Source organism: Molothrus ater, chromosome 5, assembly GCF_012460135.2.
Source record: "Molothrus ater isolate BHLD 08-10-18 breed brown headed cowbird chromosome 5, BPBGC_Mater_1.1, whole genome shotgun sequence".
NCBI lineage: Eukaryota > Metazoa > Chordata > Aves > Passeriformes > Icteridae > Molothrus > Molothrus ater.
This window is the reverse complement of record NC_050482.2, coordinates 20,004,875-20,025,439: the sequence shown is the minus strand read 5'-3', so window position 1 is coordinate 20,025,439 and position 20,565 is coordinate 20,004,875. Positions and strand designations below refer to the sequence as shown.

General features: G+C 38.1%; 1 protein-coding gene across 2 annotated transcripts in view; it reads right to left on the bottom strand.

The window, feature by feature from the left end:
- Positions 1 to 1,394: 1,394 nt before the first annotated feature.
- Positions 1,395 to 20,565, bottom strand: part of TRABD (TraB domain containing) — a 32,337-nt gene continuing 13,166 nt past the window's right edge. The window contains exons 1-9 of one of the 2 annotated variants that reach the window (XM_036401141.1): positions 19,519 to 19,594; positions 17,020 to 17,156; positions 16,716 to 16,882; positions 15,726 to 15,866; positions 13,148 to 13,258; positions 11,614 to 11,753; positions 10,169 to 10,341; positions 8,422 to 8,533; positions 1,395 to 5,863 (exon numbers count right to left, since the gene is read on the bottom strand). In XM_036401141.1, the coding sequence (XP_036257034.1) occupies positions 5,692 to 5,863; positions 8,422 to 8,533; positions 10,169 to 10,341; positions 11,614 to 11,753; positions 13,148 to 13,258; positions 15,726 to 15,866; positions 16,716 to 16,850 (984 nt within the window). In that variant the 5' untranslated portion in view covers positions 16,851 to 16,882; positions 17,020 to 17,156; positions 19,519 to 19,594 and the 3' untranslated portion in view covers positions 1,395 to 5,691. Of the gene's footprint in view, positions 5,864 to 8,421; positions 8,534 to 10,168; positions 10,342 to 11,613; positions 11,754 to 13,147; positions 13,259 to 15,725; positions 15,867 to 16,715; positions 16,883 to 17,019; positions 17,157 to 19,518; positions 19,598 to 20,565 lie in introns of those variants that run through there. The other variant, XM_036401140.2, reaches the window with a different exon arrangement.

Genomic DNA, 20,565 nt, shown 5'->3' with positions numbered 1-20,565 from the left:
CGGAGCAGCGCAGCCAGCAGGTCGCGGGGGACCCACAAGAAGAAAAAGATAAACGAATATATGCCACAAGTCAGAACTTATTCAGAATGCTCCTGTTTTGTGTTATTTCAATTAATAGCAGCCACCTCAGTGGTGGGTCAAGACCAAACCCCTTCAAGGTGCGCGCACTTACTTTCTCTGAAGGGTCCAGTGGACGCCTCCACTCAAAGCCGGACACAGCAGGTAAACCATCTGCAGACAGTAGATGGCACTAAATTATTACTATTAGTTGTACTTTGCAACTAACTCAATCGTGAGTCTCAGCTCTAAAGAATTGGGCTGTAACCATAGCAGAGAGACAACATGGTGATGGCAGCAGGGAGAGGGAGAGGAGCGGCCCAGTGGCAGGTGATGCACACCCAGAACCCTGTTGCACTCTTACAAACCTGAGCAGCCTTGCCAGGCTTGCTCACACAACTCTCCTGCAGGCCCTAGAGAAAGCAGATGTGCAGCTTAGCTGCTGCAGAGACACATCAGAGTAATAACCAGCCCACTCTAATCAAATATCACTTTTCATTACTTTGTCCAGTTCATAAATCATCTCTGTAGCCAGAATCAGGGACATCTTACCACTGAAAGAACGTCACCTCGCTGGGATAATTTTTTTCCACTTTCCCTCACACATTAGCTGTGATACACAAGTACCAAGTATCTTGGATAAGGCAAGAGTGAAAGTAGCTGTCTCCATCTTTCCCCCGCCCCTATCATCAGTAGAGCTTTTCCATATCATACTACACAAACGGACAGATAAAACATCCAACAAGCAAAAGCAAGCATTTGCTCACTTTGCAGCACAGACACCCTCAGCAGGGAGCTACCAAGGACGAGCCAGAGCCAGGTCAGGCATCAGGACTCAAAGGACAAGGGCTTGTGATGGAAAAGAGCAGACACCCCCCAGCTCCCAGCCTTTTCTCTGCTGGAAATGAGGGTAAGACTACTCCCATCTTTGCTGCTGTTGCCTCCCTGGAATACAGAAAGCTCCACTCTGCAGCAGGCACAAGGCAAGTGACGAAGGAGTGGATAACTACACAACCCCCAGCCAGTTTCTTCAGCTGGGACTGGAGAGCTGCTTCAGCTGTTCCTGGGGTCCTCCCATAGGCATGGACACACAAGACCTGCTGGTGTGAGGATATACACAGCTGGTGCATTTTTGCACTCAAAGAGTCAGTAGACTGATTTCAGGTGCATATCTTTGGAGCTACTTACTTACTCGATGTCTTCCATGTGTCCTCTTTCTACAGCATGGGCTTGGCACCCCACTGAAGTCTGTCCATCACACCCCACATGAGAGTGACCCTTCTCCTGCCAATCCATAAAAGCTCCCATATCTTACAAAAATGTCAGTCTTAAAACACTCAAGTCTAAAATTAAAGTTTATTTCAGTTTTAAAAAGAAACAAGGAAATACACACATGAGTATCTTAAGAGTTACACAAGTGATAATGTGATGTTTCTTTTCCATGTGTAGCTCCCACTGCCTGGCACTTTGAGGTAACTTGGTATGTTTCTCACTTTTTTTAGATGTTTTACAATACACACAGAAATACATCTTCCAGTGGAAACACAGACATTTTAATCCACTTCAAAAAGTCAATTTTTAAATTTTGTTCAGTATTTGGTATAGAAGAGACACCTCAAATGTGACGTGGGCCAGCAGTGTGCAATGTCATGCTGGTGAACGATACGCTCCCAAAGCAGGCAGCTGCCTGAGCCAGCACTGCTCTAGAGCAGAGCTGCTTGCAGTGTCCTCTGCCACTCCCAGGGGCAGCACAGCACTACAGGATTTAAAGTTGTTTCTTCCACCTAAATGGTTTTACCAGCAATCCTTTGCAGCCACAGCTCCAATTGCAACTGGAGGGAACTTTGCCTGATCAAGGAAAAAAAGGGCTGCATTTTGCTTTACACACAATCAAAAAAGATGGACCACTGATTGACAAAGGGTACACACAGATGATACATTATCTGTATGGAATACAGCTTATCATATATATGAATACAGGGTCTTTGTATTAATATATATATTTTTTAAATAATGGTCATATTGATTTACCTGTGTCAATTTGAAAGATAAAGCTCTTTGCCACGATTCAACATCTTTTGCACTTAAAGGATCTTTACTTCCCACATGGAGGACAGCACTTTAAGTACAAATGACTGTGCCTGATGTAAGCCAATGCTGGAGTGCTCTGCTGGACTGGGACTACAGCTGTCAGCTCCTTGCAAGCTGAGCACTGGAGACACGAAAAGAACAGCAACAACCAAAAAATTAACTCACCATGCCTAACTCTGAATTTAGGTTCTCACATTGAGCAGACAGTCTCCCTGTGTGTTCAGTAGGACAAGGAAACTCATCCTTTTCCTCTTAACCAGTTACATGTGATAGGTAGAAAAACTCGTTTCCCTGCTCCAGCACTACACTCAGATGCCCCTCAGCAGAAAGTAATTAGTTCAACTAATGTTCTCCAGGAAAATGTGTTAGATGGTGAAATTATCTTGTACTAGATCTAGCTAGCCAGTGTTTGCTCTTAATAAAAATACTGGTTAATTAGGAAAATAAATACCTTCAACAGAAATGGTGGTTAAAATATTTTATTTTTTATATAATAGAACATACTGCTGTTTACTTTAAATCACTTTAAAGGCACACATTGTTAAAAATACTTCAAATTTACATCACATGTACAAATGCATAAAACAGATGTACATGTCACCAAAAAAATACAATATGGCTTCATAAGGTTGAAGTGGGGCTGGGACAATTCAACATATACTTAAATTTTACAGGATGCTGCTAACACTGAAAGGACTGACTTGAACAGAAAAGAATGGACCTAAACCATGGATTATGCTATATAAACAGTACAACACATTGAATACACAACATCAAGAATCTGTGTATGGATTCATAGAATTGTTAGTTCTGCAAATTCATCACTTTCTAGTGCCACTGAATAAACAGTGCATGTGTATGATCTGCCAATTTGCAACAGTGGGAAGATAAATTGCAAATTCTCCAAGAAGTTCTCTGAAGAATCTGCTGATATGGTTTGTTAAAAAAATAAAATAAAAAAAAATGATTGAAACAACAGACTTAAGGTACTGACTGAAGAGTATAACTGAATAACAAATGGACACCTTAGATGGTGATCACTTTTGGCTAAAAAGCATAAAACAAAGACTACAAGAATGCTCCATGACAATCATTTAGCATTAGTCCCACCCAAGATTAAGGCTCCTATCTAAAATTTACCTTAGATTTGTTTTCCTTTGTGTAAAATTACCTGAGCACAGATATCAAAGATCTACAGAGCTTTTAAAATAGCTGCAGATACTTTAAAAATCTGTAGATAACTTAAAGCAAAATATCCATATATTTAATTCTACCAGCTAAATATTCTCAAGAAAATAACCAACAGAACAACATTTTGGTATGTCAGTAAAGACAGGAGAAGAGTGAGCTTAAGCTTTTGCTTTCATCTTTTAAAAATGTACATAAAATGTAATAGAATTATGCAGATAGTACTGCTTAATTGTAAACAATACATTAAATGTTTTTAAAAAACAGGAATCAAAATTTAGGCAGTCTATTCTTCTATAAATTGTTTACAAATGCTGCTTCTCCTCTTGCTAGAGATGGCTGGTGGTTTCTTAAGCACTAATAAATAGAAAATAAAAGGACCTGCCCCCACTATTTTCTGTGTTATCATTTATACTTTGTGTCCTAGAAGCATGAATTGCTGTCATTCTCATTTGCTAAGGTTATTCCCTGGACACCTGTAAGGCCCAGACCCAGAAGAGCACCTAGCATCATCTTAAGAGCTCTGCAGAATCAGGTTAGATTCAGTAAGGTTTAACATAATCACACAGTTTAATAATTTGCTGCACTGGAACTCATACAATTCTCAAAGAGCATGGCAGAAAAGCATCGGGTTGCATGGACAGACCAGCTCCCAGCAAAATCAATGCCATCACAGAGGAGCATCAGGCCCTTAAATTTAAAAGCTGAAAAAAGACTACACTGTACAGAAGACAGATGTACATACTTTAAGCAAACAAAGACTGTATGGAACTATGTCCAAGACAAGCCTTTGGAAATATACCCTATTAAAAGTTTCTTGATTTATTGAACCAACTGAAAAACCAAAATGAAACACAAAACGCAACATCACCGTTTCCTCCTCTTGCCTCACATATTGGTTCCCATCTTTCATTTCCAAAAGAAATTAATACAGATACTAAAACCTCACTTTAAGCATTGAGCAACTGTATATGAGCCTGAGGAGCAAATGGGACATTTCCACTCAAATACATTGGGTTAACTTTGATATGACAATGTTACCTGTGTTGTTGAACTAGGACTAGCTGATTGCCAAGGGCATTTTACAATCACTGACAACCCTAGAAAAAGGGAAGGTACCAAAAAATTCCAATGAAATATGAGGCTAAGATTAAAAAAAAAAAAAAGAAAGAAAGAAAGAAAGATTGATGATGGATGACTGTTCCAGATAATTAAAAAAGAAAGTAACAGCAGTCTGTAGTACCCATAATTCTGCGTATAAATAGCAGGTAATCCAAATAAAATGCTACATTTGGTTGAAAAACTAAATTGAACACTGCTTTCCTATTAAATAGATTAAAATATTCATCCACCACAAAATTACATTGATAAATAAAGTATTTTCATGTAGCAAAAACAAGGGGCAGGTTAATTCCAAGCTTTTTATGCCAAATATGAAAGGTCTGAGAAACAAAAGTAAATTGTACAGTAGTTCTAGTCTCTTAAATTTACAATACTGGAACCAGCAGGATTTGGCTAAATAATACAGTTTAAATAAGCTAGTCTAAAGGAACAGAGCGTCCTGTAAACATCTGACACAAACCACATTGCATTCTGATGGGGTGGCTATACCTTCTCTATGCAGGAGAAAGACAATTCAACTGGTGGTGGTAACAAGGGATGCAATCTAAAGGCAACATTCCTGTTCTTCAGTAAGGCTTGTAAAAAATTTGAGCCGTGTACGTATGACAGCCTGTACAATTCTGAAATTTCTGGAAAGCTCTTAATTTTAAAAAAAGCCTAAATGTTTTAGGTATAAAACACACATTGAGAAGATGTCCTTTTAAATTATGTGTAAAAGTGTCTGGCACCAGAAACGAACACTTGGTATTATTATACCTAAGGAAAAAAAAGCAAAGAATCACTCAAGTGTCCCTGAACTTCAGAGGAGATGCAGTCGATTAGGATACTTTGTGTTGTTCTTTCCTCTGGAAAAGGAGACATGAACACACACCCTTTAAGCTGCCTGTACTACATCATCAGTTTTATATATATATATTATATATAATGCATATATATAGTGAACATGTATATAGTATGCATATATAATATATATATATATTTGCATACACATTTCTTTTACCTCAATCGGGAATCATCTGGTTTCATGCAACACACCTATCAAGAATCAAAACTATTAATTAGATCATAGCTGGTGTAACTTTAGTACCAAATCTTTTATTATATAGTGATTGAGTGTTGCTCAGCATCAATCAGGTCTGACTAGAATCCTCATCCTTCAGTCCAGTTCATGCATTGCCTCCATCGCCCTTTCCTCAGCCACCTTCTTCACATAGAGCCTCTACTGGTTGATCACTACTGAGGCACCTCTGTCAGCCTCTGAAGATAGCTCTGTGTTGCTGGCATTGAGAGAACAAACTGAACTGTCCTGTGACCTATTCGGTAGCAGCTGTATCCCAGTAGTCCAAAAACTGTTGCTTTTAAAACAAATTTGAAAATCTTACTTGAAGCTGATGGAGGAGGCACACTGAAACAAAAGATAGAAAACAATATTAATATTTGCATAGCTGGAAACAGTAGGCATTTTCCAATTAAAAAAAAGAAAAGGGATTTTTTCTCCCCTTCCTCCCCACAGTGCAGGAAATTTTCACGTAACAGATGCATCATGGATGAACAGTGTATTCTTTCATGTTCAAGGGCTACATAGAATTCAGTAACAATGAAAATGAATAAACACTAACAAATCCCTTTCTACTTATGCCACTCTTAATGGCTAGGAAGCTTTACTTGTCCATCACCCTGCCAAAATAATTAAGTCAATATTCAGACTTTTTGAAGAATACTAAAAGAGAATATGAGATTTTCACAGAGCCGCTTGGAAGTCTCTGCACTGGCCACCTGAACCAGGACACAACAGGCACACCAGGTCTACCCCCCAGCAGTCAAGCAGTCTCACTGTGGGCATATGAAGCAAACAGTTAATAGTACCTTCCCAATAAAGTTGACTTTGAGAGCACAGCCACATGCACATGCAGCCCTGTACCCTCACTAACAGGCTCTGCACCCACAGCAACTCATAATCCTCTCACAGGCAACTCAGAGGCTTCCATATGCTGTTTCAAAGGAGCCTCAATTATCATTCATTTATATCCAGAAAAAGTTTCTAATGTATTCAGAAGTAATCAGTTACAATAGTGCAAAAACACTGGGTGATCTCAAACCAGGTTAAATGTGCTGAGATAAGGATACAACTAGACTGAGTTTAGATCCATGTGCTCAAACTAGGGAAAAGTTATCACTGGTAAGACTTTGCACATTACAGCAATATACAGGAGAGTTAAAAAAAGTGTATGTATTGATCCAAGAATGGTGTAAAGGGATCTCTTTATGTGCTCTTATAATTTTCTCCACCTACTCTTTCTCAATTCCAATACATCACCACAATTTAAAAGAAACAACTAATAACAGCTGATCAGAGCACAGTGCTAATAATGCCCAGGTCATGAGTTCAATACCTGTTTGGGCCATTCACAAGGACTCAATGATCCTTGTACATCCCTTCCAACTCAAAATATTCTGTGGCAGACAGGAAGGTCTGCTCGGAGTCAGGTTCAATGCATGAACTTAAAAATTAGAAATACATTTATGTTTTTAGCCAGAAAGTTTTCAAGTTCATGTTCCAACTTCTAAAATTTACTAAATACCTGAGAAAGTCTTAGAAACTTGCCATCTTACAGCGGTGATGAACACTAAACCCACAAAAGAAAGGTCTAACTCTGCTCTGCAACTGCAGTGTAACAGCAGGAAGGGCAAAAAAGTTGAAAGAAAAATAATTTGCAAATATAGCGCTCTTATGAATGTCATTTGCTTCAAATTATTTCAGAAAATCAAGTTAATGCAATATTAATGCCTTGTGAAAAATACGAGTAACTCTTCTGCTCAGTTATGGCAGTGGCATGGTAAAGACAATCAAGTCAGAGCCTAAACTTTGATGAGAAAGACCTTCTATGCAGGCTTGAAGACTTGCACTTGGTCTTTGGGCTGTTCAGTTCTGTGCTGTCAATGATGCAACCAACAGCCACCACACAACTACACAGGTTATTTGTGAGGGTGCAGAGGAAAATGGACATCTAGTCTGTGACTCCAGGTGAGGCTTGGCCTGGAAAGACAATTATAAATGGCTAGGCAGAGCCTCTCTACTTTGTGTTCTTGAATCCAGACAACAAAAGTCTCTCTAAATCATATTTTAGAAGTCTACATATAACATTTATGTGGATGTCAGTCTTTTCTGGTTTTCATAGTCTCTGAAGAGATGGGTGAGGTGGTTACATAAGCACAATAAACAGATGTGATAAGGAAAGAGTGAATTTCTGAAAGACTCCATAATCCTAAAGCCCCACAGACCAATACTACTAGGTTATATTATAATCTCTCCTGTATTTCTGAAATCCTGACCTTTGTGGCTTTATGGGATACACATAGTCTGAATGCTTTGGTTCTTCAATTCTGTCTTTTAACAAAGCATAAACATCTATTTTAATAGGTACTTTGAAGCAAGAGTTCACGAGGTACATGGCTTAAAGCAGCTCATAATTAGGTATACACATTAAAACAAGTCATTACTTAGATATACACTTAAAATAGGGTACAAACAACTGCAACACTAAGCTTGCCAGAGTCAGAGTGTCCTGACAAAACAAAAGCTTTAAATCCAATGATTTACATTTACCTAAGTTAGACTAAAAGCCTTGTTCTGTTTTCACCATCTTCAACAGCCCTCATTTGAATTTTTGCTTTAGAAGACTTAAATCAGGACCAATTGATTTTCTGTCTAGGCAAGGGCACATTCTCATCTTTATTTCCCTCCATATTTAACTATTTATTTTTTTCCTTTGATACTTTCTTTTTCTTTCCTGTCAGCACAATCTGCAAGCACTGCACAGTAAGTCAGCAAGCTGACAGGGCAGGGATGACAGTAGAGATGCTTCTTCAAGCTGTGACAATCAACCAAAAAACTCCAAAAAAACTGCTAGTTTTTAGCAAAAGAAGCTGTTACATCAACATGTAGAAAAGCACAACTGTTACCTCATTATTTCCTGGATCTTCAAGTCAGAATTCCAGTTCTTTTCAATCCCAGGTACGTGACCCATGCCAACAACACCAACTACAACAGCCGGGATATATTTTCTAGGTTCATCTGAGAAAAGAAAGATGAAGAGAAAGGAATATATCTGTAAAAGAACTAATTTAAAGTTATAAAGAATTAGCCAATGTGTGAGACTACAAAGTTTAATTTTGAAAATACAGGGGCTTTTACTACCACATATTGAAACCCTGTTGTTGCATACTGATCTCACCTACTGCCTCTTTCACTGAAAGTCTGAAAAAGTCAGCACAGTTTCTAGATTTCCAGGAATCATTTATTTAATAAATAGACCTGGCCAGTGCTCATACTTCAGCCTCAGGTTGACAGGCCTGGCAGATGCAAGCTAAATTAACTTCTTTCCTTTTCTGTGTAGGTCATGTTTCTGTGCTGCTTATGAGGAACACCCCTGGTGTTTGCTGTCTCCTGAACAGAGCACTTTCTCTGCCACTTTGGACAGTGGCACCTGGCACATAAAGTGTAACAAGATTTGGGCTCACAATCAGAGAGCAATGCTTGAGACCACACCTGTTCCTCTGAAGCTCTCTGTTACACCTGGCCTCAGCAACAGCAAATCCAGGCCAGAGACATCCAGCAGCTAGCCAGCAACCATCAGACCAATGCAACATGTGCCAGCTCTCACCCTCACCTCCCATTTACCATCCATATTTCACAGCACCCAAAATGTGGTTTCTGGAAGTTTTCCCCAATGAAAAATATAGCACCATCCCACAATAAAATAACTCACAAAAAACTTTCTAAGGAAAAATGATCAGGCTGCTTTCCTATGGGGAAAATTCTACATAATACATAGATATAAAATACAAGTTCCACTGTTTTGCTTTAAATATTCACCCTTGATTTTCCCAGAAAAATAAGTAAACATGTGAAGAGCAACCCACTTCAAAATGGAACAAAACTGTATTGAAAACACTAGAACTATTACACATTTATCAAATTGGTTTTTCTAAATTTTCTTTTTCTCAGTCTATTCTAGAGTTGCTCTAAAGCAGAACTGCAAAAACAACAGTTCTGCACTAAAGTGATGACAAACACTATGTTAAGATATTAAATAAGAGGTAGCACACTTCAGTATGCTTATCTATAGGAGGGCATGCCAATTATGTATGGCAGCAGAATACTTCCAAAGATTAGACAAATACTATTTTTGTATATGCCTATACCTTGCTGAAATAGCAGTCACATATGATTATTACTGAAATAGCAGTCACATATGATTATTACTGTTAGATCATCAAAGTTCCTAGGAGCCCAATTTACAATTATTAAAAAACCTACGAAGAGTACTGAAATGAGAGAACTTATCAAGAAATGAGTCCCTCAGCAGCCAGTGACAACAATGAATTTGGTGAGAAAATGGGACAAGCAAGATAGAAGACAGTCCCATACTGTGCTGTCATACCAGATCCCTGCCTTTTGAAATGGTTGGCTAATTAGTACTTACCAGTTTTAAATAGCACAATGAGAAAGGAAACATAATTTAGAGTCTACTGCTCTAGGTGGCTTCAACAGAAGAGTAATACCCCTTTTCAAATTTTTTTAAGCATTGTATCTTATGTGACACATGGCATTCATGAACTGAACATCCCAGATTTTCTGAGAACTGAACTTTGGAGCAGTACACAAAGAACACCTTGCTGGTTATAATCTCTGCTTTAAAACAATTACTTTCTGAAGCTCGAGGTAGTTCTATCTGCTTTGCTGCTTGCTTCAGCATGTAGGTCAAGTAAATATCTCGTTCAGAGACAATCGTTCGATGAAGATCAGGGAATTCTCCAATCATTTCTGCCATCATCTGTTCCAGTAAATCCTTCTGTTTGCATTTCTCCACATCATCTTTACTGAAAGAAAGGTAAGTTTTCTCAGTATCTATTACGCTTTAAAGGTCAACACAGACAAACTAATGAATAAAAACAATTGGGTGTTACACCTAAACACAGTCTGCAGTTCTCTTCCCCCAGCTTTCCTCTCCAGAAGGAAAATAATCTCCATAAACCTGTAGAACTTGATACCTAACAATACCTCTACAGTGAAGGAAAGGGAGAGAAAAGAGGTCACTGCCTTTAGCCCGTTCAACTGGATTTTCTCCTTTCCGACTTTAAAAGCTGGCAACTCAAGTCAACAAAACCACTAGGGCTTTAAAGGCAGGAGTTACCATGGTGCCCCATTTTCAGTGTGCATTAATAAGCTTAGAAGAGCCTATACACAGCTCTTCTGAAGAAGCAGATCTGATCATTGAACACACAGAGACTCTACTTAAGGAACAAAAAAGGGACACTAATGCACAGTCTGAGGGCATGGAGAAAGATCTGCAGGTTCCCAGTGTCAATCACAGGTCCTTAGCAGGGATGTCAAAGTTATAAACCAATTTGCAGAACAGAAAAATAGCAAACAGGCAGGAAATGCAAAAAAGGAACTGCAGGAGTAAATGTAATGAGCTTTTATTCTTTTCATAGATGCTATAAACCCCTCTGTTAACACCCCTAGCTGTGGGTCATAGCTTGTGGCAATGACATTATCTGGTTTAGCATCATTGTCTATCAAAGAATGACGTCAAACAGGCTTCCTTTAGTTTCCAAGATGAAAAGGACACTACAAATGTCAGCAGGGCAAGCTGAAGGAGAAATGCTAGCTTTCAACAGACCCAGAAACATCAACAGACTGACAACTTTGATGTTGAGTTATTACTTCATTTTCCATGGAATCTCATGATGATGACTGGATGTGGATATTCTTAAGAATATACAAATTATTGTACTGAGGCCTTTACTCTCTTATTTACAATGTCCCCACACAGTAGTGAGAAAGATTTCATTTTTTGCATAATAAAATAATAATTTAAAGACATTTTTAAAGTATACTAGAGATTCTTCAGCATCTAATCTTACACTTCACCTGGAAGTAATGCATTGAAAGACAAAGGAAGAGCTGACAAGATCAGAAACACAGTTTTCACTTCAAAAATACATCTTATTGCAGGATAGTTTGTATATTCATCCTTCTCACTAACTTCAAATTTCATTGCATCAGACTGGGTACCCTCATACTAAAGTCAAACTGAAGAATTGAATAATCCATCCCAAACATAAAACATATGGGGTGCTTATTCATACCTGATGGGGTCAGATAAGAAGCAAAGGCCCCAGGCAAGCTTGACTTTTTGCCAGAAGGAAAGTGCAGCAATTGCTCTCTTAAATGTAACAGGGATGGGCCGGTCACCAAGGTGGAATTTACAGAAAGGTACTTTACTGGCCTGAAAGGGAACATACAAATAACTAGTCAACATATCATACTGCAGCACAGCACATTCTTATTAATGAACAGTAAGGATTTACTGTGTTATACAAGGTATCTTAAAGAGCAAGATATTCCATACTTCAACACAAAAAATAGTTTGGCTTTGCAATAAGTAAAATTTGTAAAATACTACTACATTACCTCATAAAGGAATAAATCAACTACACACTGCAGTTGGTATTCCATTAAATTGTAATACCACACCCCTGAGGTTACTTGTACTGAAGCACAAAGGTTCTGAATATTTACTACATAAGGTGGCAGTGTGGCTCAATATCTGGGCCTGAGTAAGGTCTGAGGTGAACCATCAATGGTGTCATCATTTTGGTTTCACCTAGCATTTGTCAGGATCATCAACCTTACAGCTGGTCATGGTAAAAGATATTAAAGAAAGAGCTTATGAGACAATAACTGATGTCAGATACCACATGATAATGGGAGACTTGGCTGTAAGCTCACCCTGACATATTTTAGCACAGTATGGAATTTCTAGAAAATTCTTTTCTATGGATAGTTGTTTAAAAATTTCCAGCAATCACTTTAGAATAGGACAGAGCTATTTTTTTTTCTTTCCTGCTTAAAATGGGAAATACTTAAAATATTTAATTCTGGTCTAGAATGCTCAAGAAAATAAACTTTGAAGAAGTTTTCTTTTTATTAAGGATAAATATAACAGGTGATTCCAGATTATTTATCAGCAATGTCTCTCAGATTTCCTTACTAGTGCATAATTTACATTAAAATAGCAAGATACATTTTGCAAGATGGATGCACATACAGAAAATAGTGTCCCAGTATTCCCAGACAAAAAAGTAAGAGTATTGTAAAACACAGCTAACTAGAGCTAACAGTGATCCATTCCAGTACCACTGCTGGCAGTAGCACAAAAGGTGACATTAAAAAGACCATATAGGACCAACAGATCAGTCAGATATTTTGACTTCCCCAATCTTTGTAGATGAATGGAACATATCAGATCTCATTAATCCTTTAGAGCTGGTTTTCACAGCCTGAAAGCCTGACACCAACAAACAATGGTACCAACATCAATATTGAGAATTCAAAAATAATTATTTAAAAGAAACGAAATCATTAATAAAACAAATATCTTCAGAAATATCATCAGGAAAAAGCCTTATTTGAATTGCTTTCCTACCACTTATGTCTACCAATCTTTGTACCCTAAGGTACAGTTTGAAGTCGAAAATGATTTTTACTACTTTATTGGCTTCAGCAGAGGTATGGCCAGAGTGCTCTTTTCTAGGCAATAGCAAAATGGTTTTATTGAGTTCAACTCTGGAAGCAAAAGGCCAGTAATCTGACCTCAGAAAAGCCATCTCAAGTTCTCACCTCTTTGAAAGCTTCCCTGAATTCTCCTCCTGGGGCCATTCCCAGCTGCTCTGTGATGTGAGCAGAAACCTTCAGAAGCAGCATTTGCATCAATCCAGACATGACTCCATTCTGGCACAAGAGGGAGAAAAACATGTAAAAAAAACAGGCTGAAGAATGCACTGTTCACAGAAATTAAAAAAAAACATTAATTATTTTAATCAAGAAACAGCACTGAAGCTACATTTTGGAGCCAATTCACTGATCAATACAGCCCATATGTCAGTTTTTATCAGTTTACCTCACTGTGTGGCCAAAGTATTCTGCCTTTCAACAAAAACGTACAACAGGTTAAGAAAATAAAGAAGGATAGCCAGATTTATTTCAGTCTGTATTTACTCTGTGTGCTTGAAGCAAGTGTCTGAATAACTTAATGGTTGAACAGTTCTGTGGTACAGACACAGAAGGGATAGTAGAAACAGGAAGCCAGGGAGAAGGTAAGGAAAAAACCTGTCTTATCAGTTTGGTTTGAGCCAACTGGTACTGCACATCTCCAGGTTATCCACATTTGAGCCAGATACCACTCTGCACCATGTTGCTTTGCTTAATGGAAAGCAAACAACTCTCTGCAAACAACTGTAAGGGTTTTGAAATTCAAGGAGGAGCTAAAGGAAGTCTGGCTTTAACCTGCAGCAGTTACCTGACAAGCTGTGGATGCCAGTGATCCATTGCAAATATGTTATGTTTCATGTCAACATTCTGCTCATCTTCCAGCTTCAATTAAGAGCAATGAAATCCAATTTTAGCGCTTAAATATTTAATGTAAGTGATTATAATAAGACACCATTTGGGCTTTTTTTCCGAAATCATTTCCAAACTTAAGGATGAAAGTTGGAAGCAGCTTTGACTTTTAGTGTAGCTTTTGGGCCTGTCTCATTTCAATAAGATGAGGCAACTAAGGCATAACTGAGCAACTTACCAACTGGTCTGATGTTTATCAGAGAAAAACAAAGACACTATAATTTGGCATGAGACAGTTGGACTGTTCTCCTGGTTTTCCCTATATAATCCATACTGTTAGTGATTCAAAGGGGAAAAGGTTGGGGAATTTTTTGGTTGAGACCATAGATAGAGAAATACGTTCTTTAAAAGGCCAAATGTTCAAATTTTATTATTTGCATTATTCCTGCAAATAGAGTAAAGGAGACTAATACTGAGCTATAAGAATAGGAAGGATCTTTGCAGTATTCTCTGGCTTTGGACCCAACAGAGTCTGTGTTTTCTACTGCCTGCATGCAAGATCACTTCAAGCCCAGGTAGGAAGTGCTACCTGCCAAGCTGCCAACCTGACTTTACATCACAGAGAAAAAAAAGTCTGCTATTTTGTTTTCATTGTTCTTTTCCTCTTAACACAACAAAACTGTTGCATTTAGCTTTGATATAAAGAAAAAAGTTTCTGTGCCTGTTCACAAGATCAGAAGACCCCCCAGGTATGCTGTTCCAGTTGTTGTGAACATGCATTTTGGCTACATGCATCAGAATAATCCACCTTACCTAAGATAAACAGATAGATGCGACAATTTACGCAACATGCAAGTGTTTTGCAGTGTCTTTTCCTTTCATAGGGCATAAACAAAGAAAACAGCAAAGACACATTATTGCCTCCCTCAGTGAATCAGAAAGCCAGTCCTGAGACCTTGTATGTGAGCATAGCCCTGAGCCACTGCAAGGGCCTCTGCATTCATGCAGATTATATTCCTCTGGGAGGAGGGTGCACTCCTGGAAGTCCCCCAATTATATCAATAAAGCAATTCCAATATACAGTTACCACACAATCAAAATAACAATCTACAAAATTCTTCATCCAACTGGACATTGAAACTCTTTACTATTGACCAAACACTGCCATTCTAATCAAGTGTCCTGTCATTTTTAAGTCAACTTTGTGTTGTTGCACTGTGTCTAGCTTAAAATCACTCAAATACAAGCTAGCTAAGTGGAACTGAAAAAATACAGGATTTTTTTTGGCACACATATCCAGACATGTCAACATCAAACTGCCAGAGTAGTTATAATTTGAAGAGAATCCCACACTTTTTAGCCCAAATTTTTCAGAATCCCCCTCTAGGGCCTATTGTCAATTAGAAACTACTCCAAAGACAAGGGGATAGGTAGGAATTAAAGAGCAACACACTAGGTTGAAGAAGGAATGCACCTAAACAGAAAACACCAAAATTAAGTGCTCTTTAATAGTTGTGATACAGATGCAGATTGCAGGAATAATAATCACATTTAAATATATTAGCAGAGCATTACAATTGCAAAGTTAGACTTGTGCCCTGCAAATAGAGCAGCTGTTAATGCAGGAGGATTCCTGTCAAGGTCAGCAATTTGCCCAACCAATCCTGTTGTGAAAAGAAAGTCCTCAATGCTCCATCTGAAAACAGAAATAACACCCAAGCCTAGCTTTGCCAGTGTAATAGTACTCTCACCTGCATCAACAGTATTAGGTTCCCAGCTGGTGGGAACACTGGTTTTGATTGCAATCTGACAAATTGTTCTTAACATAAACCTTTAATTCTCACTGTAGGAATCATACCTGTTTTATAGCTTGTTGAAGTTTTTCCAGATTTATTTCTTTGGCTTCTTTTAGTAATGTCTTTTCATCCATCTTTAACATAGAAACTCTGTACTGGCATAGTTCCACCACAACTACATCAGGCTGCACTTCTTGTATTGTCTGAAAAAGATGAATTCATTTATACTGCTTTAGAAAGGAATAAACAGGAATGCAGCCAATATCAACATTTTAAAGAGAGAAAGGACCTTAAAATCACATTCCAATAATAATTTTCAATTAAAAAAACAGTAGTAAATAAGAGTTCTCCAAATAACTATGCATTGACAAAAATACTAAGGCAGGTGACAGCAAAATGTCTTAGTTACTGGATGCTTTGGGACAGGATAATGGTGAACATACTGTGCTGGGGAGGGGAGCAGGGAAGAAACACTTCATGGTAAACTTTTCACATTCACAAAATTGATTTGACTGTGGTATTTTTCTATCTGAGTTAGGATGCACTTTGTGCCAGAACTGTCAACCCTGCAACCCTGGTTCTTACAAGATTCCTCTCCCTCTACCTCCTGAATAAAGGCAGTCTAAACTGCAGAGCTTGCAGGAGGTACAATATGAAATAGTTCCTACTTGCACTAGGGCTTCAGACCTATTTGCAGCTTGAGAATGGAATCCAAGTGTTGTGCAGGATGGCTTTACAGCCAAATACTATCCAAGCAATGTAAGCTTCACTAGTGAGATTTCTACTTTCAACACTGATGCTGTATCTGCCTTTTTTACTGAAGGGCAAATAAAAATATTTGAGCTGGGAGACCATGTATTGCATCAAAAATTATTACTGTAAATGTCTGCTTCTCATCCCATAGTGCTGTTAGTCCTCTAACAGCCAATTACAAAAAACAGAGCCTGAAGGTTACAGCACAGAACCAAGTCAGAGAGCTGGACTTCATTCTACTTAGTGCTAAACTGAAACATTATAAAGATGCTGCTGAAGGGCTCACACTGAGTATTTACCTTTACTACATCCTTTTTGCTGCTGTCACTGAAGTGGGCTGTTCCAACCACATATACTTTAGAACCATCCTCAGTATTAAGCTCAGTCACAGTGTTTGGTAAAGCAGGCCTTTTCTGCCTCTTCTTCAGCTTCATCTCCAGGAGAATTTTAAATGCATCTGCATCAGCTATAAATGTAAAGAAAAATAGAAAAGAAAAGCACACATGATATAAAGTGCAGGTAAGTACAGACAGAAAATAAAAATGTCGCCACTAAACAGCAGAGCAGAGCTAAAAGGCCATTGATTTACCACTGTAATCTTACATTCAATTCTGAAGCTACATCATTGAGAGTGCCATCACTGGAGAGGCTGCCTCCAAGCATGGGTCTCAGTCCAGGTTTCCTACCCTGTGGACACTGGGACAGGTTGTCCACGCAGTTCAGTAAGGGAAAGAGAGAAGCTGTGTGGCAGGTGAGGTGGACAGAGAAGCAAAGAATACTTAGAAAAGGTATACACTAAATTAGAGAAAAAGAAAAAAAAAAAGCATTTTGTAAATTCTAAACCCAAAGTGTTCCATTTTGGGATTCTTATTTATATAAACGATAGCAACACATGGACACTGGTGTGAATACGATGGCAAAGTCACCTCCACATACTGGCACATATAGGATACCTACAGTACCAACCTTAGCCTTTTCTGGGATTAACACACCAGGGATCAGTACACAAGAAAATTAAACCTCAAGAGGTATTTTGGTCAGGTATCCAATCATTCTTCCCTAGATTCAACAACTATTTAAGATCAAAATGGTACAAAGTGAGTTTAGCTCCTCTATGTCAAGCTTCCTGTATGGAAAACAGGAGGATCTATCAGCTTTGTCACAGATGCTCATTGCCAGGTAGCCTCATTGACTGAGACAGAGAAGCTTTAACTCTATATCAATGAGAAATTAAAGTTCTTTTGAATGAGTCATCTTAAAGCTGTAATGCATCTTAGGAAAAAAAAGTATCAAGCAGGAAAGCAGAGTTTTGTTTCCAACCAACTCTCTTTCTCTGGCAAGCTGCTGCACAATTTAGCAGAAGTCTCAAGTGGTCTCCAGAAGCCTGGAATAGGATCATAAGCCCAGGGGAACAAAAAAAAAAAAAAGATTAGTGAACAGTTTGTAGGCAGGATGTCAAAGATGCAGATAAATTACAGCCTCCTACCACACATTCATTTTATGAATCTGGTTTAGCTGTGTGGCTCTGACTCCAGCTGTGTCCCACAAATACTAATCTTGTAAGACTTTATGAAAAAAACCAAAAAACAACCCCAAACCAAAACCAACCAAACAAAAATCCCACCAAATTAGAAGAAAACCAAACAAACAAAAGAAAAAAAACAAACCAAAAAACCAAAAGCAACCCTTCAACATCCTTCTTAGCATTTGAGCAAACTGCTACTTCATGGTCAATACCCCAGAACATGGTGCGCTGCAATCAGTACTGTCTGAGCTATGGCAATATTGCTGCCAAAACAGACAGTGATGCTGAGGAGGAGGAGGTAAGGAAAACATGACTGAAAAGGAAGTAGAGGTAAGGCTGTTGCATTTGTAGCACTCTCAGTCACATAATTATAAAAGCAGCCATAGGAGATGAACAAAAACCCACCTAAGCAAATATCCCACCTCCCACCATGGTCAAAAGTGGATGTCTAATAGAGAACATAATAAATGGGGAACTGTGTGTAATACCTGTCTCAAATACTTTCCTAGCCTAAAGCCATTTATGATTCAGATTTCCCCAACTGAAAGTCATTTCTACACATTTGGTAACCCTTAAAAGGTGTAATTTCTGTTTACTTTTCAAGCTTTCACCTCACACATATACTCAATACTAGACTGAATAATGTTTCACGTGAAGAAAAAATGTGATAGTGGTACAGCACCAGATGTTATAATTTAAGGACACAATTAAGGAAAACATTCTCAGGAGCAGCTATGGTTTTTATTGAACTAACTTCTATATCTGGAAAAAAAGCCACATAAAAAATTAATCTGCTTCTTTAGGTCTGCATAGCTTTAGTCAAGGTTCTGTTTGCTCCCATGAAAGCTGAGATCCCTAGGAATTATTCAGCAGTGTTATTGTTACACACTAATTTTCCCTAAGGTGGTTCAGAGCCTATTATTTGCCAGAAAGCACAATCTGAATGCTCCTATTGTTACAAATCAGCACCGGATACACTAATATAATACCAGTGCATCAATACAGTTAAAGTAAATCCTAAGAAGCCTTTGTTTTTTCCTCTTGAGAAAGAAATGCCTGTCATTACCTGATCTTGCCAATAACAGGTAAGAAAAGATACTCTTCCTGGGCTTCACAAGACAGTTTTGGTTGGAATACTTCTATTGCCACATCCTGCAGGCTTGCCAAAACATTATCATGCTAGCATGGGCAAAGCTTTCCATTTGGGACAACTCATCACCATCATATCACTAGATGCCAGACAGTCAAAGCAAACATATACTCATGCATCACTGGCTTAGAAAGCAATAGCTAAGCTTAAAACAATAGCTGAGTGTACCTATTAAATCTAAAAATATTTACTTTTGAAAGTATGGGATCAGCAAACTGACAATCTACATGTCATTGCTCTTTCTAAATTTGATTTACACAACTGGGCCTTGAAACAAATCAAGAACAGATTAAATCAGCTATGTCTTCATTAGCATCTCCTCTTTTTGCCAACAGCCCTGTCCCTTTTAGGTAAGGAAAAGGCAAGGACATTTAGTTGAATACCCCTTCCAGTATGATCACCCTCCCCAGTCCAACCAGAAACATACAGATATTCTGTGATATACTTGACGCTCCCTTTGGGCCATCTTCTGGTGCATCAGAGGACGACATTGGATCTGCAGCAGCCTGTATGAAACAAATTCAAAAGGAGGCTGGGAATTATAATGAAATGTTTCAATACATCTTTCCCTTTGTGAGTTTACTCAATTTGAACCTACCAATAATATTCAAGCAAGTAAATAATTTAAGCAGTGTCACAGTTCAAAACATCTGTGATTTTACAACTATTTTTTCCTAGCTGCCTGAGTATGAGATAGAACATCTTAAAAATGGACTACTTCATGCCTATTTTAAGAGATAATATTTATACCTGACAGAGTTTTAAAATAAATGAGATTTTCGATAAAAAGAACAAATTTATCTCTAACACTACTACAGTACTACAGCTACTACAGCACTTTGTGTTGAAAACTAAAATGTGCACTAATTATTTTATACCATTTGACTCAACTACCGGTCAGCACTAGTCTGTCAGGAGTCTGACAAAGTTATTCAGTACTCACAAGACTAAACACATCCATTCTAGAAGAGTCAGGCCAAGTATTTATTGGAATAAGGCAATTACACAATATGCACATCAAATCTTACAAAATTCATGTGCATGTTGACTTTATACATATCAGAAATCAAAGATACAAGGCACCTGCAGAGTTTTGCTCTCTAAAGGAACAGAAGGCAATTGAAAAGATTCACAAAGACTGACTCTTCAATATTATCCCTAGAAGTATGTGATACAGGTCTTTGGCTAACAAAAACCTTTCTGATTTTTAATTTAACGGCAAGTTTTAAAAGCCGTGCATAGAATTTAAATAATTCCTGTCATTCACCCAATGTCATTCAAGCCAGAGAGGCAGAGTTAGTGCAGAAAAGACTCAGGAGTAAGGAAAGCTAAATTATAAACTACCTTTAGGCAACTATCTTAATTCAAAGTTTAATCAGGATGATTATTGGAAGAATTTGGAATTTCTGAGCAACATTAAGTCAAAAAGTTAGAGACAGGATGAGAACCCATCATCATTAAAGTACTTTCCAAA